Source organism: Triticum aestivum, chromosome 7D, assembly GCF_018294505.1.
Source record: "Triticum aestivum cultivar Chinese Spring chromosome 7D, IWGSC CS RefSeq v2.1, whole genome shotgun sequence".
NCBI lineage: Eukaryota > Viridiplantae > Streptophyta > Magnoliopsida > Poales > Poaceae > Triticum > Triticum aestivum.
This window is the reverse complement of record NC_057814.1, coordinates 500,346,724-500,365,026: the sequence shown is the minus strand read 5'-3', so window position 1 is coordinate 500,365,026 and position 18,303 is coordinate 500,346,724. Positions and strand designations below refer to the sequence as shown.

General features: G+C 45.7%; 1 protein-coding gene across 1 annotated transcript; it reads right to left on the bottom strand.

Annotated features, from left to right (window-relative positions):
• Positions 1-13,685: 13,685 nt before the first annotated feature.
• Positions 13,686-16,935, bottom strand: LOC123168882 (GDSL esterase/lipase At4g26790). Its single transcript, XM_044586744.1, has 2 exons — positions 16,349-16,935; positions 13,686-14,603 (listed from the first exon to the last, which is right to left on the bottom strand). Exons 1-2 carry the CDS (start codon positions 16,754-16,756, stop codon positions 13,917-13,919), a joined length of 1,095 nt encoding a protein of 364 aa, XP_044442679.1. The 5' UTR covers positions 16,757-16,935; the 3' UTR covers positions 13,686-13,916.
• Positions 16,936-18,303: the final 1,368 nt, after the last annotated feature.

Here is an 18,303-nt window from a genome sequence, read left to right as displayed (position 1 = left end):
ATTTCTAGACCTAAAAACAGACGCGAGGGAAGTTCTTGAGCTCGAATGAGGCCTTTATGCAGTAAAAAGAGGCCTACTTGCATTTGAAATGAGTGCTAAACAGCCGCCGCACTAGTTCTATCCTATACTAAGATCAAAAAGAGGCAGTAAAAATCAAATCTACTGAGGGCCGCGATGAACTATGAAGAACAGAGGAAGAACTACGGAGCCCTAGTGCGGATCTATCCTATGGAATGGCGAAGACTCACCGGTGCTGAAGAGACGCGGAGGTCGTCGCGTTTCTCTGGTCAGATCAGGGTGATGCAGCGGCCTGAGTTGGTGACGATGCGAAGACCCGCGGCGGCGGCAGCAGCAGAGCTCGGGCAGGGGAGCAGTAGCGCGAGGAAGAAGACGAAGGAGAGAGAAGTGGCTGAAGGCCCGTCGGGCCGGCCTATTTATAAGGGCGAGCTCATAAGTGGGCGCGAGAATCAAGGAGACCACGGCGTGGTTATCTCCCCACGAAACGCCTCGATTTTCGGGATGACAGTAAAGATAAGATCCGTTGCGGATCTGGCGGAGTAAAAAACGGACTTAATGGAAGATGATGTCACGGCGGATTACCCGGAGTCCAGAGGATGACGTCACGCCGGGTTATGGCCTTCACATAATTGTAAGCCGGAGATTTTCTGTCGAAAAGATTGAAGATTGACATGAGCCGGCTCAAATCAATCTGGGGCCTAATGTTGAGGATATAGACCTTAGAGTCACCCGCCAGAAGGGGCCGGGTCACTCATATGGTCATTGCCAGAAGCCCGGCGTCAAGCTTAAAGACGGTGGGCCAGAGATGGGCTTAAGACCCGGATACGGCTTAAGGCCCGTAGTTGCAATTATTATCATGGTAGAACTTGTAGTGTAAGGCAAGAATAGTTGAGAGTCCGAGCCGGACACTCTTATGAGCCGGCCGGGACTCTGAGAGCTGCTGGGCGTCGGCCTCCCTATATAAGGGGACGACCCGGCAGCGGTTTAGGGACAAGCAAGATCTCATCGAGAACCAGGCATAGCGGTCTCGCTCCCTGGTCATCGAAACCCTAATCAATACCACCTCAAACTGGACGTAGGCTTTTACCTTCACCGTAAGGGGCTGAACCAGTATAAACCCTCGTGTTCCTTGTCCCACTTAACCCTTTCAAGCTTCCTAGTCGCGATGGCTCCACGACTAAGTCCTAGTTCGAGGACATCTGCCGTGACAATTCCACGACACCGTGCGTTCGGTACTTGATCGTTTGGATCGCGAAGACGTTCGACTACATCATCCGTGTTACTTAACGCTCCGCTTTCGGTCTATGAGGGTACGTGGACACACTCTCCCCGCTCGTTGCTATGCTTCTTCTAGATAGATCTTGCGTTTTCGTAGGATTTTTTTTTGAAATACTACGTTCCCCAACACCATCTCAGGTCAAGTGCCAGATGCCATGTTTGGACAACTGCAGCTGTTGCCATGTGTGGTATGGTCTCCTACAGTTGCCATGATTTGAAAACTTTAGGAGTTGCCACCTACTAACACTAGGCAGTTGCCATGTAGCACTACAAAAAGACATGGCAAAATAGCATGTTCGGGTAAAGAGAGAGTTGATATCTGCTTACAAGCACACTAGGGGCAGTTGCCATGTACCCTGCAAATCACATGGCAACTGACAGCTTTGGGTGTTGGAGAGGAGACGGGCGTGTGGGCGCGGTGGTATCTTTAGAAGTTGCCATCTACTAAACACTAGGCAGTTGCCATGTAGCACTACAAAAAAGACATGGCAAAAATAACATGTTTGGGTAAAGAGAGAGTTGCCATCTGCTTATAAGCATACTAGGGCAGTTGCCACGTACCCTGCAAAACACATGGCAACTGATAGCTTTGGTTGTGGGAGAGGAGACGGGCGTGTGGGCGAACTGATAAACGCCCACACACCAGCCCCTTTGCGTGCGTTGAAAACTGGCGTGTGGGCGAACTTGTAAACGCTGACACACCAGCACCTCCGCGTGTGAGAACGGACGTGTGGGCGACCAGATGAATGCCCACACACCAGCCCAATCCTACGTGGGCGTTAGTATTTCCGAAAATAAACTAGATGAAGCTCGTAACTAGGCTATACACAAGATCACGAGGGGAGGATCTCGATGCCTGTGGGTGTTGGGGAATGTAACATGCAATTGCAAAAAAATTCCTACGCTCATGCAAGATCTATCTAGGAGATGCATAGCAACGAGAGGGGGAGAACATCTTCATACCCTTGAAGATCGCAAAGCGGAAGCGTTTATCAACGCAGTTGATGTAGTCGTACACCTTCACGATCCGTCCTGATCAAGTACCGAAAGTACGACACCTCCGCGTTCAGCACACGTTCAGCTCGATGACGTCCTCGCCTTCTTGATCCAGCAAGAGGGGCGAAGTAGTAGATGAGTTCTGGCAGCACGACGGCGTGGTGACGGTGTTGGTGAAGAACAATCTCCACAGGGCTTCGCCTAAGCACTACGAAAACTATGATGGAGGATAAACTAGAGGGGACGGGGTTGCCGGCACACGGCTTGGTGATACTTGATGTGTCTTGGGTGCTAGCCCTGCCCCTCTATTTATATGTTGAGCCCTGGGGTTGAAACTTGGAGTAAAAGCCTCCTCAAAGTCGGTTTTGCCCGAAAGGCAAGAGTCCCACACAGACTCCAGGACCAAACGCCACAATCCTTGGCGTCTGGCCCAGACGCCATGGGCCTCGGCGTCTGGCCCTCCGGCGTTTGGCCTCTGACCTCCGCAAAACTATCTTTTGCACCGACCTATAGCCCCGTGGGCCTGACCCCTTGGCCTAACCATATCATCCAATATATGAATGTTTACCTCCGGACCATTCCGGAGCTCCTCGTCATGTCCATGATCTCATCCGGGACTCCGAACAACATTCGGTCACCAACATACATAACTCATATAATACTATATCGTCAACAAACGTTAAGCATGCGGACCCTACGGGTTCGAGAACTATGTAGACATGACCGAGATACCTCTCTGGTCAATAACCAATAGCGGAACCTGGATGCCCATATTGGCTCCTACATATTCTACAAAGATCTTTATCGGTCGAACCTTATGACAACATACGTAATTCCCTTTGTCATCGGTATGTTACTTGCCCGAGATTTGATCCTCGGTATTCTCATACCTAGTTCAATCTCGTTACTGGCAAGTCTCTTTACTCGTTCTGTAATGCATCATCCCGTAACTAACTCATTAGTCACATTGCTTGCAAGGCTTATAGTGATGTGCATTACCGAGAGGGCCCAGAGATACCTCTCCGACACTCGGAGTGACAAATCCTAATCTTGATATATGCCAACCCAACAAACACCTTCGGAGACACCTGTAGAGCATCTTTATAATCACCCAGTTACGTTGTGACGTTTGATAGCACACAAGGTGTTCCTCCGGTATTCGAGAGTTGCATAATCTCATAGTCAGAGGAATATGTATAAGTCATGAAGAAAGCAATAGCAATAAAACTTAACGATCATTATGCTCAGCTAATGGATGGGTCTTGTCCATCACATCATTCTCTAATGATGTGATCCCGTTCATCGAATGACAACACATGTCCATAGTCAGGAAACTTAACCATCTTTAATTAACGAGCTAGTCAAGTAGAGGCATACTAGTGACACTCTGTTTTGTCTATGTATTCACACATGTACTAAGTTTTCGGTTAATACAATTCTAGCATGAATAATAAACATTTATCATGGTATAAGGAAATATAAATAACAACTTTATTATTGCCTCTAGGGCATATTTCATTCATTCTCCCACTTGCACTAGAGTCAATAATCTAGTCCACATCGTCATGTGATTTAACACCAATAGTTCACATCTTTATGTGATTAGTCCACATTGCCATGTGACTAACACCCAAAGGGTTTACTAGAGTCAATAATCTAGTTCACATCGCTATGTGATTTACACCCAAAGAGTACTAAGGTGTGATCATGTTTTGCTTGTGAGAGAGGTTTAGTCAACAGGTCTGCCATATTCAGATCTGTATGTATTTTGCAAATTTCTATGTCTACAATGCTGTGCACGGAGCTACTCTAGCTAATTGCTCCCACTTTCAATATGTATCCAGATTAAGACTTAGAGTCATCCGGATTAGTGTCAAAGCTTGCATCGATGTAACCCTTTACGACGAACTTTTTGTCACCTCCATAACCGAGAAATATATCCTTATTCCACTAAGGATAATTTTGACCCCTGTCCAGTGATCCACTCCTGGATCACTATTGTACCCTCTTGCTAAACTCATGGTGAGGTACACAATAGGTCTGGTACACAACATAGCATACTTTATAGAACCTATGACAGCGGCATAGGGAATGACTTTTCATTCTCTTTCTATTTTCTGTCGTGGTCGGGTTTTGAGTCTTTAATCAACTTTACACCTTGCAACACAGGCAAGAACTCCTTTGACTGTTCCATTTTGAACTACTTCAAAATCTTGTCAAGGTATGTACTCATTGAAAAAACTTATCAAGCGTCTTGATCTATGTCTATAGATCTTGATGCTCAATATGTAAGCAGCTTCACCGAGGTCTTTCTTTGAAAAAACTTCTTTCAAACACTCCTTTATGCTTTCCAGAAAATTCTACATCATTTCTGATCAACAATATGTCATTCACATATACTTATCAAAAAGGTTGTAGTGCTCCCACTCACTTTCTTGTAAATACAGGCTTCACCAAAAGTCTGTATAAAACCATATGCTTTGATCACCTTATCAAAGCGTATATTCCAACTCCGAGATACTTGCACCAGTCCATAGATGGATCACTGGAGCTTGCACACTTTGCTAGTACCTTTAGGATTGACAAAACCTTCTGGTTGCATCATATACAACTCTTCTTTAAGAAACCCATTAAGGAATGCAGTTTTGACATCCATTTACCAGATTTCATAAAATGTGGCAATTGCTAACATGATCCGGACAGACTTAAGCATCGCTACGAGTGAGAAAATCTCATTGTAGTCAACACCTTGAACTTGTCAAAAACCTTTTTTCGACAAGTCTAGATTTGTAGATAGTAACACTACTATCAGCATTTGTCTTCCTCTTGAAGATCCATTTATTCTCTATGGCTTGCCGATCATCGGGCAAGTCAACCAAAGTCCACACTTTGTTCTCATACATGGATCCCATCTCAGATTTCATGGCCTCAAGCCATTTCGCGGAATCTGGGCTCATCATCGCTTCCTCATAGTTCGTAGGTTCGTCATGGTCAAGTAACATGACCTCCAGAACAGGATTACCATACCACTCTGGTGCGGACCTTACTCTGGTTGACCTACGAGGTTCAGTAGTAACTTGATCTGAAGTTTCATGATCATCATCATTAGCTTCCTCACTAATTGGTGTAGGCATCACTTGAACTGATTTCTGTGATGAACTACTTTCCAATTCAGGAGAAGGTACAATTACCTAATCAAGTTCTACTTTCCTCCCACTCACTTCTTTCGAGAGAAAACTCCTTCTCTAGAAAGGATCCATTCTTAGCAATGAATATCTTGCCTTCGGATCTGTGAAAGAAGGTGTACCCAACAGTTTCCTTTGGGTATCCTATGAAGACACATTTCTCCGATTTGGGTTCGAGCTTATCAGGTTGAAGCTTTTTCACATAAGCATCGCAGCCCCAAACTTTAAGAAACGACAGCTTAGGTTTCTTGCTAAACCACAGTTCATACGGTGTCGTCTCAACGGATTTAGATGGTGCCCTATTTAACGTGAATGGAGCTGTTTCCAATGCATAACCCCAAAACAATAGTGGTAAATCAGTAAGAGACATCATAGATTGCACCATATCTAATAAAGCACGGTTATGATGTTCGGACACACCATTACACTGTGGTGTTCCAGGTGGCGTGAGTTGCGAAACTATTCCACATTGTTTCAAACGAAGACCAAACTCATAACTCAAATATTCACCTCCACGATCAGATCGTAGAAACTTTATTATCTTGTTACGATGATTTTCCACTTCACTCTGAAATTCTTTGAACTTTTCAAATGTTTCAGACTTATGTTTCATCAAGTGGATATACTCATATCTTCTCAAATCATTTGTGAAGGTCAGAAAATAACGATACCCTGCCGCGGGCCTCAACACTCATCGGACCGCATACATCAGTATGCATTATTTCCAATAAGTCAGCTACTCGCTCCATTGTTCCGGAGAATGGATTTTTAGTCATCTTGCCCATGAGGCATGGTTCGCAAGCATCAAGTGATCCATAATCAAGTGATTCCAAAAGTCCATCAGCATGGAGTTTCTTCATGCGCTTTACACCAATATGACCTAAACGGCAGTGCCACAAATAAGTTGCACTATCATTATTAACTTTGCATCTTTTGGCTTCAATATTATGAATATGTGTATCACTACGATCGAGATTCAATAAACCATTTCATTGGGTGTATGACCATAGAAGGTTTTATTCATGTAAATAGAACAACAATTATTCTTTGACTTAAATGAATAACGTATTGCAATAAACATGATCCAATCATATTCATGCTCAACGCAAACACCAAATAACATTTATTTTAGGTTCAACACTAATCCCGAAGGTAAAGGGAGTGTGCGATGATGATCTTATCAACCTTCGAATCACTTCCAACACACATCGTCACTTCGCCCTCAACTAGTTTCTGTTCATCTTGCAACTCCCGTTTCAAGTTACTACTCTTTAGTAACTGAACTAGTATCAAATACCGAGGGGTTGCTATAAACACTAGTAAAGTACACATCAATAACATGTATATCAAATATACCTTTGTTCACTTTGCCCATCCTTCTTATCCGCCAAGTATCTAGGGCAGTTCCACTTCCAGTGACCATTCCTTTGCAGTAGAAGCACTCAGTTTCAGGCTTGGGTCTAGCTTTGGGCTTCTTCACGGGAGTGGCAACTTGCTTGCCATTCTTCTTGAAGTTCCCTTTCTTTCCTTGCCCTTTTTATTGAAACTAGTGGTCTTGTCAACCATCAACACTTGATGCTTTTTCTTGATTTCTACCTTCGCCGATTTCAAGCATCGCGAAGAGCTCGAGAATCGTTTTCGTCATCCCTTGCATATTATAGTTCATCACGAAGTTTCAGTAACTTGGTGATAGTGACTAGAGAACTCTGTCATCACTATCTTATCTGGAAGATTAACTCCCACTTGATTCAAGCGATTGTAGTACTCAGACATTCTAAGCACATGCTCACTGGTTGAGCTATTCTCCTCCATCTTGTAGGCAAAGTACTTGTCAGAGGTCTCATACCTCTCGACTCGGGCATGAGTCTGAAATACCAATTCAGCTCTTGGAACATCTCATATGCTCCATGGCATTCAAAACGTTTTTGAAGTCCCGGTTCTAAGCCGTAAAGCATGGTGCACTAAACTATCAAGTAGTCATCATACCGAGCTTGCCAAACGTTCATAACGTCTGCATCTGCTCCTGCAATAGGTTTGTCACCTAGCGGTGCATCAAGGACATAATTCTTCTGTGCAGCAATGAGGATAATCCTCAGATCATGGACCTAGTCCGCATCATTGCTACTATCATCTTTCAACTTAGTTTTCTCTAGGAACATATCAAAAATAAAACGGGGAGCTATACGCGAGCTATTGATCTACAACATAGATATGCAAATACTATCAGGACTAAGTTCATGATAAATTAAAGTTCAATTAATCATATTACTTAAGAACTCCCACTTAGATAGACATCCCTCTAGTCATCTAAATGATCACGTGATCCATATCAACTAAACCATGTCCGATCATCACGTGAGATGGAGTAGTTTTCAATGGTGAACATCACTATGTTGATCATATCTACTATATGATTCATGTTCGATCTTTCGATCTTAGTGTTCTGAGGCCATAACTGCATATGCTAGGCTCGTCAAGTTTAACCCGAGTATTCTGCGTGTACAAAACTGGCTTGCACCCGTTGTATGTGAACGTAGAGCTTATCACACCTGATCATCACGTGGTGTCTCGGCACGACGAACTATAGCAACGGTGCATACTCAGGGAGAACACTTATACCTTGAAATTTAGTAAGAGATCATCTTATAATGCTACCGCCGTACTAAGCAAAATAAGATGCATAAAGGATAAACATCACATGCAATCAAAATAAGTGATATGATATGGCCATCATCATCTTGTGCCTTTGATCTCCATCTCCAAAGTACCGTCATGATCACCATCGTCACCGGCTTGACACCTTGATCTCCATCGTAGCATCGTTGTCGTCTCGCTAACTATTGCTTCTACGGCTATTGCTACCGCTTAGTGATAAAGTAAAGAAATTACATGGCGATTGCATTTCATACAATAAAGCGACAACCATAAGGCTCCTGCCAGTTGCCGATAACTTATACAAAACATGATCATCTCATACAACAATTTATATATCATCACGTCTTGACCATATCACATCACAGCAAGCCCTGCAAAAACAAGTTAGACGTCCTCTACTTTGTTGTTGCAAGTTTTACGTGGCTGCTACGGGCTTTTAGCAAGAACCGTTCTTACGTACGCATCAAAACCACAACGATTTTTCGTCAAGTGTGCTGTTTTAACCTTCAACAAGGACCGGGCGTAGTCAAACTCGATTCAACTAAAGTTGGAGAAACAGACACCCACTAGCCACCTGTGTGCGAAGCACGTCGGTACAACCAGTCTCATGAACGCGGTCATGTAATGTCGGTCTGGGCCGATTCATCCAACAATACCGCCGAATCAAAGTAAGACGTTGCTGGTAAGCAGTATGACTATTATCGCCCACAACTCATTGTGTTCTACTCGTGCATATAACATCTATGCATAGACCTGGGTCGGATGCCACTGTTGGGGAACGTAACATGCAATTTCAAAAAAATTCCTACGCTCATGCAAGATCTATCTAGGAGATGCATAGCAACGAGAGGGGGAGAGCATCTTCATACCCTTGGAGATCGCAAAGCGGAAGCGTTTATCAACACGGTTGATGTAGTCGTACACCTTCACGATCCGTCTCGATCAAGTACCGAAAGTACGGCACCTCTGCGTTCAACACACGTTCAGCTCGATGACGTCCTCGCCTTCTTGATCCAGCAAGAGGGGCAAAGTAGTACATGAGTTCCGGCAGCACGACGGCGTGGTGACCGTGTTGGTGAAGAACAATCTCTGCAGGGCTTCACCTAAGCACTACGAAATCCATGACGGAGGATAAACTAGAGGGGACGGGGTTGCCGGCACATGGCTTGGTGATACTTGATGTGTCTTGGGTGCTAGCCCTGCCCCTCTATTTATATGTTGAGCCCTGGGGTCGAAACTTGGAGTAAAAGCCTCCTCAAAGTCGGTTTTGCCCGAAAGGCAAGAGTCCCACACGGACTCCAGGACCAAACGACACAATCCTTGGCCTCTGGTCCAGATGCCATGGGCCTCGGCGTCCGGCCCAGGGCCAGACATCATGGGCCTCGGCGTCTGGCCCAGGGCCAGACGCTAGGGTCTCCGGCGTTTGGCCTCTGACCTCCGCAAAACTATCTTTTGCACCGACCTATAGCCCCGTGGGCCTCACCCTTTGGCCTAACCATATCATCCAATATATGAATATTTACCTCCGAACCATTCCGGAGCTCCTCGTCATGTCCGTGATCTCATCCGGGACTCCGAACAACATTCGGTCACCAACATACATAACTCATATAATACTATATCATCAACGAACGTTAAGCGTGCCGACCCTACGGGTTCGAGAACTATGTATACATGACCGAGACACCTCTCCGGTCAATAACCAATAGCGGAACCTGGATGCCCATATTGGCTCCTACATATTCTACGAAGATCTTTATCAGTCGAACCTTATGACATACGTAATTCCCTTTGTCATCGGTATGTTACTTGCCCGAGATTTGATCGTCGGTATTCTCATACCTAGTTCAATCTCGTTACTGGCAAGTCTCTTTACTCGTTCCGTAATGCATCATCCCATAACTAACTCATTAGTCACATTGCTTGCAAGGCTTATAGTGATGTGCATTACCGAGATCGGGCCCAGAGATACCTCTCCCACACTCGGAGTGACAAATCCTAATCTTGATATATGCCAACCCAACAAACACCTTTGGAGACACCTGTAGAGCATCTTTATAATCACCCAGTTACGTTGTGACGTTTGATAGCACACAAGGTGTTCCTCCGGTATTCAGGAGTTGCATAATCTCATAGTCAAAGGAATATGTATAAGTCATGAAGAAAGCAATAGCAATAAAACTTAACGATCATTATGCTAAGCTAACGGATGGGTCTTGTCCATCACATCATTCTCTAATGATGTGGTCCCGTTCATCAAATGACAACACATGTCCATGGTCAGGAAACTTAACCATCTTTAATTAACGAGCTAGTCAAGTAGAGGCATACTAGGGACACTTTGTTTTGTCTATGTATTCACACATGTACTAAGTTTCCGGTTAATACAATTCTAGCATGAATAATAAACATTTATCATGATATAAGGAAATATAAATAACAACTTTATTATTGCCTCTAGGGCATATTTCCTTCTGTGGGCTGTGGCAGAACCCACCGTGGTGCGATAGTTTGAGATACATTTGATGGCTTTGACGGTTTTCATGGTTCGTTAGGGCATGTACAATGGTTGATAAGATAGTCTTATCTTAAATCTTGCATGTAATTTAGAGATGACAAAAAATATGTCTACAATGGGTCATCTCTTAGCCTTATCTTCAATGACTAGTCATTCCTAAAAATCATGGTGAGATATATTGTGCTAAGAGATCATCTCTTGTCTTCTCTTAAATAAGAGAAGACAAGCTTTTTTATGAGTTCTCTCTCCTCCACCTCATCATTTATACTACGTGGCACTCCTAAGATAGCATCATTGTACTGTATGCCGATTTACTACATGGGGAGGAGTGTCGTAGTCATGCCCCGAGGATGTATGTGTTGATCGATGAACCTCGTTAATAAATATTTGTCTCTAAGTCTACATCTCTGCAGTGATGCAGCTGGTAAATTCTAACAAGTGGTATAAGAGAAAGGTTGCAAACTGAATCATTGTGCGGATGATATAAACGAAGATGATAGCGATGACAACACAACATGGTGATGTATGTTCTAAAGAAACAACATACTTCTGTAGGAGCGAGTGGAGCGAAGTGGAGGCCAAAACGATTGAAGTCGCCCACTTGGCCATGCATGATGACGTGTGGCTGAAGGGGTGCCAGGAGATTATGAATGGAAATCAAAGGAAACACAATGGATCAAAGAGCACACGAATTGCCTAGCCCAAAATATCGATCACGATTTTCTGAAACAATGGGATGAGCACGGAGAACACTTTGTCGAACTAAAATAGAAGTTAAGGTCTGTTGGGTTGGATTGACCTATGCGACCAGCTCTGTGATGGTTGTTCACAAGAGAGTAGCAGGGATTCTTCAGCGCAAGTCCACGCGGGAAGAAGAAGGCAACAAAAGGGGGGGCTGCTGATTCAAGCAAACATACCCCCTAAGCAGTGGCGGGGCTTACTACAAGTCTGAGGGGGCCGTGCCCCTCCCCCCCCCCCAGCCTTAGGCAAAACAATGAAGAAAATTTACTATGTATGGCTTATAGATAAGGGAAAAGTCAATTCTTTGCCCTGTTCGTTGCCCATATTTTGGCTTTGCCACTGCCCCTGAGGCCGATCCAAATGACGTCAGCGAGGAGGTCATCTCGCAATCCGAGCAGGTCGAGGTAGCCAAGGATCTAACAAAGTGGTTGGATTTTCCTATGATGATATAGGATGACTGGTGTGTGCCTAAATGTCCACATTAATCATATTCCAGGTGAAAATGTTTGATGGTATGTGCAACTTCCCATTATGCCAGGCAAGAGTCAAGGGCATTTTTGGAAAGTAGGGGTGCATGGAGACAACCAAAGCTGGTGTTGTGAAACATATATCAAGATGGCTGCCGAAAGTTGGGAGGATCTCAAGATTAAAGTAGCTGGGACTTGGAACCATACAATTGTGCATCTCTCGTGAAGTCTTGTAACATGTGATGGACAAGGCGCCATCAGCCAAAATTTCTGCTAAGTTGGAAACTTAGTTCCTGGACAAGGCCCTGCCCAACAAATTTTATATGAAACAAACAGTTGTATGGGTTGATGATGCAGAAAAAGGTGAACCTTACTAAGAATATAAATGCCTTCAACCAAGTGACCTCATACTTATGTCAACTAGAGGTCAAAGTGAGAGACGAAGGCATGCCATTACTTCTAATCACTCTGGTATCTCGGTCCGACGAGCACTTAGTTACTACTGAGATATGAAAAGGCTACCAACATTGTAAGCAAGGTTACTGCAGCACTGTCAACATATGATCGATGCAAGATGAGAAGTATTGTTGGCAATTGTGTCATAGTAATTTCCCGACAATACCCATCTGAGGATAGCGTATATGTCAGAGATTCGGATGGTGCGCACGAGGAAGATTTACTCAGGTTCATGCCCCAAGATCGTCTCGGGGTTGAAGCCTTAGATGATTGCTAGAATAAGGTGCCTATCGGGGGATCCCCACTAGTCCATATATATGGAGACAAGGTAGTATTACAAGTCTAGAGTCAGTCGATGAGTTTTTGTGTGCTACATTTGGTAGCTAGCCGGGATCGATTAATGCATGCCATATACAGACCATCCCTAGCCTAATTCGAAGAGGAGTCTTCATCTTGTCCCCCAAGGTGGTGATGCGCTTCGGATCATCGGTGGACGTCGAGTTGTTGGCTTGGGCCGCCCTACTGTTGTTGGACCTATTCTGCCGCCGTAGCTACACTCCAGGGGCATGTCACCATCAATTTGCAATGGAAAAACCTTAAAGGTACTATGGTTTGAAGTAATATAATTATTCATGGCAACGGTTTTATCTACAGGATGGACAAAAATAATAAAACCATGAGTGTAAAATGGACAACAAACTCGTGATGAACAAAATAAGTACTAAGAACAACATGTACAAGGTACAAGTAAGTATCGTACTTAAAATCATACATAGGTGTTCACTTGAAAATGACATCTCAAGATGGCGAAGGCATGTTCACCAAGGCACAGTTTGTTAAAATTGGTGTTGCATAGTGCTACCATCATACTGGAATATGGGATCACAAGTGTATGCCCTGTTGGCTCCTACTAGTTGTTTGTTAATACTCCCTCCGTTTCTTTTTAGTCTGCATATAAGATTTGGTTAAAATCAAATTTTGTTAACTTTGACTAAGTTTATAGAAAAAATCATCAAGATTTACAATATGAAATCAATATTGTTACATGCATCATGAAATTAATTTTTGTAACATATAACTTTAATATTGTAGATATTGATATTTTTTAGAAAGTTGGTCAAACTTTATAAAGTTTGACTTTGACCAAATCTTATATGATGCGGACTAAAAAACCCGAAGGGAGTACTAATTAATTTAGGAAAACATTATCTGGCGAACATCAGCTGGGAGCGCTTTCTCGGCGAACGCTTCAAACTTGCCATGCCATACCAACTATAGTTGCCATGACAACTTTGTAGGATTTGCCACGACCGGAGGTGAAAGTTGCCAAGCTGTACAAATAATTAATGCTATATCTGACAAGTAGACATCTGAATGGCATTAGTTTCACATTCAAAGACCCAACAATGTACTGCAAGTATGTAAATTTAATCTTTCTCACTGAAACCCGAAGAGTGGACGGACTTCATCTGAGACAGTGTACATCGAATCGCCCACGCTAAACAAATGCATGCTATGTATCTACGCCAGTTAAATGATACTCTGATCACAGTGCTGCCCACATTCCCTTTTCATATTTGCTCAGTATACGGGAGCTGATCCCTACGTCAACAAGCTCAAGCTCACCGCCGTCGTCCCTTTGGCGAAGAACCGGTTGATCTTCTCGGTTGGATGGAACGAGTCCCAGAAGAAGTACTTGTCGGCGTCGTCGCACGTCAGCGGGGACTTGTCGTTGCACATGAACCCCATCTCCACCTTCCCGGTGGCGCAGCAGCCCTCGGACACGTTCTCCAGCCCGAGCTTCTCGGGGTGGTCGATGAGGTCGACCATGTCGTCGTAGACGTTGATGTAGGCGAGCCTGTACCCGCGGAGCTCCGCCCGGAGCCTGGCGATCATGGCCTTCACCTTGACGTTGTAGTCCCGGGCCACCTGGTTGTACTCCTCGTTGCAGGCGCCGCCGCCGAGCAGGTTGAGCGTGCGCTCCAGCGGCACGCAGCCGATGGCGGAGAGCCCCGCGAAGGTGACCCGGCGCGCGCCGAGCCGGTAGATGGCCGTGAGAAACTCGGCGGCGCGCGCCACCAGGAAGTCCTGGTACTCGGCCACCGTGAACTCGAAGAACCGCCCGGTGACCAGCAGGTAGTAGTTCTCCAGGAAGTCGTTGGTGCCCACGCTGACGACGTACACCGCGTTGGCCACGATGTGCCTGGCCCGGGCGCGCCCGGCGTGCTTCGCCAGCCGGCGCTGGTACTCCTTGAAGTACTCCACCTCCTTCCACATCGGTATCACTCCCTGCATGTGCACGCGGAGAAGAGGATCAGCAACAGTGTTTTCCTTTCTGATGAATGTTGTTTTCTGAACGGAGGATTCTGCTACCCTGGGTTCTGAATATTGACTGTGTTACTTTCGTATGGTGCAGTAGATTCAGAGATTGAATGCTCCATGATATGTGCATCGATTCGATTAGCATGTCAGTACTTTCTGCCTGTAGACACACAGATTCTGGCCCGGGAAAGATCGGTGCGGCTGGTTGGTGAGAGCAACGAACCAAACCACCACTATTTGGCTCATAAATTCTACAGGAACCACAATCGATGGCGCCAAATTCAGACCGAAAACGGTGGACTGACCGCTAATAAATGTGTCAATAGAACGAACCGCGTCGCTCTCGAGCATATGGACTGATGGGCAACGCCAGCTGAAGGAAACGGAAAGCAAAGAAAATGTTGTCTGATCATGGATATTCATGGTACAGAACCACTCTAGGGTCTCGACTCTGGATCTGGAAAAGAAGCTTCCTAGCTAGCCTGAGCAGGACAGGGTACACTACATTGAAGAAGATAGGCTCATAGGCCGATTATGCACCGCAGCTGCAGGTCGATCGATATCGATTGGTAATGAATGGGTTGCGTGCGACTGAATGAAGGCATGTGGTCGGCCATTCGGAGCGCTGAATGCGAGCTAATTAACGCCTCTGCATGCAGATGCAGTTGGTTGCTCGAAGAAGGAGGTTCATAGCTCAACAACCATGAAATTAGCCCTTTCTTGTTTTCAAGATCAACAATGAGAATGCTTGTGTTGGAGGGGAAAACGCAACCTAGGGGATGCTTGGCAAAAAAGTCCTATATATTCTGCTGGGTAGTTGATGCGCGCGGTGCGTAATTAATTAGCCGTCCAGCCTGATGGCCGGGCCGATCGCTCTAGCGTCCCAGCTAGAGCCGTTGACCAATGTGCCTTGTGGCGATCTGCAACGTCTAATCAAGGTTCCCAGTGGAGTAACACATGCATCGTTTGAGAAAAAAGACGGTGTGCAAGTGACATATATATAAACGCATGTCGTCTCTTCAGAAAATGTGTGGTTTGCTTTCTGTTATCGGAAAACAGTGCAAGTCAACATATAAGGAGGAGAAGTGATGCTGAAAAAGAACAGATGCGCGGCCGGCTTTGCCGTACCGGAATTTGGGAGGACATCCGTTGCGTGCGTCTTCCTCTGCAGACGTGCATAAACGGCATGGCGCGCGCGAATTGGCAACAGTTGGTGGGCTCGTCTAAAATTAGATTCCACCCGCGCATCTGCTCTATTTATTGTGTTGCTTCGCCAGCCGCTAATCGTGTTAATTGCTTCAGACGGACGGCTGAGATGATGTTTGGACCAGAAATTAGCACCAGGACGCATGGCTCAACTGCCATGTTATGGGGTTTTATGCTATCGAGCCGGTGCCTGTCGACTTAAAAGCTGCCTGCAGGTAGACTGGTACGTACCCATGGGCCTGCGTGCTGTGTCTCACTGTTGTACGCACCCTTGATGACCAAATTAGTCAGTAACCATACGGAACAAGAGGCCTTCGGATACTAGGAACAACAGGAGTAGCATTTGCGTCGCCGGCCGATCTAGCGTACTATTGCGTGCGTGTGAGTTTTACTGGCTAGCTAGCTTGGTCCCAAGTTACTCGTACGTGCTGCAGTTGTATTTGTACTCACTACGGACGCGGCAGCTGCGGCGTGCAGGTTGGTGCGTGCGGGTTCGCGGTTCGTACCAGGACGCTGGCGGTGGCGTTGTCGAGGCCGGAGCCGGCGGAGGCGAAGACGACGCCGGTGGCGAAGTCCTCGATGCCGTAAGCCGGGTCGAGGTACGCCGGCACGAGCGGCGGCAGGCCGAGCGCCTCGGAGACGAAGTCGGGCGGCAGCCGCCCGTTGCAGAACCGGCCCGTGGCGCCGCCCTGCAGGTCGCGCCCGTACGGCGGGAAGTTGCTCTTCAGCACCGTGCCGATCACGTTGTTGTTCCCCGTGTCCACCGTCGAGTCGCCGAACACGATCACCGCCGGCACCACCGGCTTCTTCTTCCCCGCCGCCGCCGCCGCGCCTACCACGACCGCCGCGGCCGCGAGCAGCAGCAGCACCGTCGCCGACGTCCACGACCTTGCCCGGTGAGGCGCCATCAACATGGCGTCTCAGGGTGGCGTCGCGCGTGTACTGACTAGTGACTACTGACGCAGTGCGGTGGTGCTACGTGCGTGCGGCGGGCCGGCGGTCGCGGCTTGCAGTTGCAAGTGCGACTAGGCCCAGCGCTCGTCGCCAGCTCGCCACTAAATAGGCGGGAGAGCCGGGAACGCGACGAGGTGCCGACAGAGGGGATGCGTCGCGCGCGCGGTTTCTCAGCTGACCGAGGAGGCTTTCATCAAAGTTACACCGGGAGGCGCATGACCTGACCAGCCTGCCCCACTTTGTTCGTTGGGCAGGGGAAATGCTGCTACTGAGATCGTTGTCAGTTGGCCTTTTTCAAGAAAAGGAATACGATCGTCGCACTGTCACGTTATTCAGTGTGTACTGTCCACTGCCCAACTGATATACATGTTGGACCACAGGAATTGATTGGGGTGTCCAACCCAAATTTGTTTTCATGGTTTGCACAAATAGCTCAATCTCACGACTAGATCTCACAACTGATATGCCTACACTTTGTTTCAGAAAGCAAAAATGTGAAGGGTCTGGGTAAGGTGTCCTTCTGCTAGACTGTCTGGGTTGATTCCCTATGTAGCTACAGAAATGGCTAGTTGCTCAAGCAGTGTTAGTAATATATAGTACTGAAAATGGATAAGCTGTCCCTGTAATGTCTGGATTCCATTATGCTCACTGCGCTACCACTGTACAGGTATATTTACCAGAAAGAAAGCATCAACGAAAATGGTAAATGGAGACGCGCTCTATGGAGCTCTTTATTTTGAAAATTTTGAAAATCATATTTTGAAGTTTCAACAAAATCTAAAAAAACCATACGCATTCATACGGATGTGTAATACATGTGCGTGAAATTTCAAGATAGTATACTTACATTATAGTGAGAGCTACACAAAAAAGACAAAATAGTAATTTTGAAATAGTTAGCCATCGTTAAGTGCCTGTCTCTTTCGGGCTATGATGTAGGCCAAGCACCTTTTGCCTTTTTTTCACTCAGGAGAGCATTTTACTTTGTTAGAGCAATTACAGGTGAATCCTAGAAACTTCTCCCCTGTAGTTTTATAAGGGGCTTCACTTTCTTCCTTAAAATTCTTCAAACTCTAAAGGAACCCCAATATGTCATTTCCAATACCCCACTATGTTAGAAATAATTGGTCAAAGTTAGAAATAGTTGACTTTTAACTGAATTTATATGCCACCTATTTGAAAACAAGATAGTAAACAGAAATATATATAGTATGTATATTATAGAGAAAAGAAGAAATATAAAAGATGTCATCGAGCCCCAATGTATGGGGGGGGGGGGGAGAAGCCCATGATTGGTGACGACCCGTCAGGAATTGTTCGTCGGTGGTGACTCAATCACTGTTGGTCCATGCACTAGCCAGTCCATCTAAAGGCTGAACTGATGGAGAAGGATGGGCAATATATTTCAGCACTCCACCTCACATCTAGACTCTTGTAGGCCTTAGACGTGGGAAACTATTCTTAATTAATAGTGCATTGGTATGGTCTTGATGAAATTTAACTTATA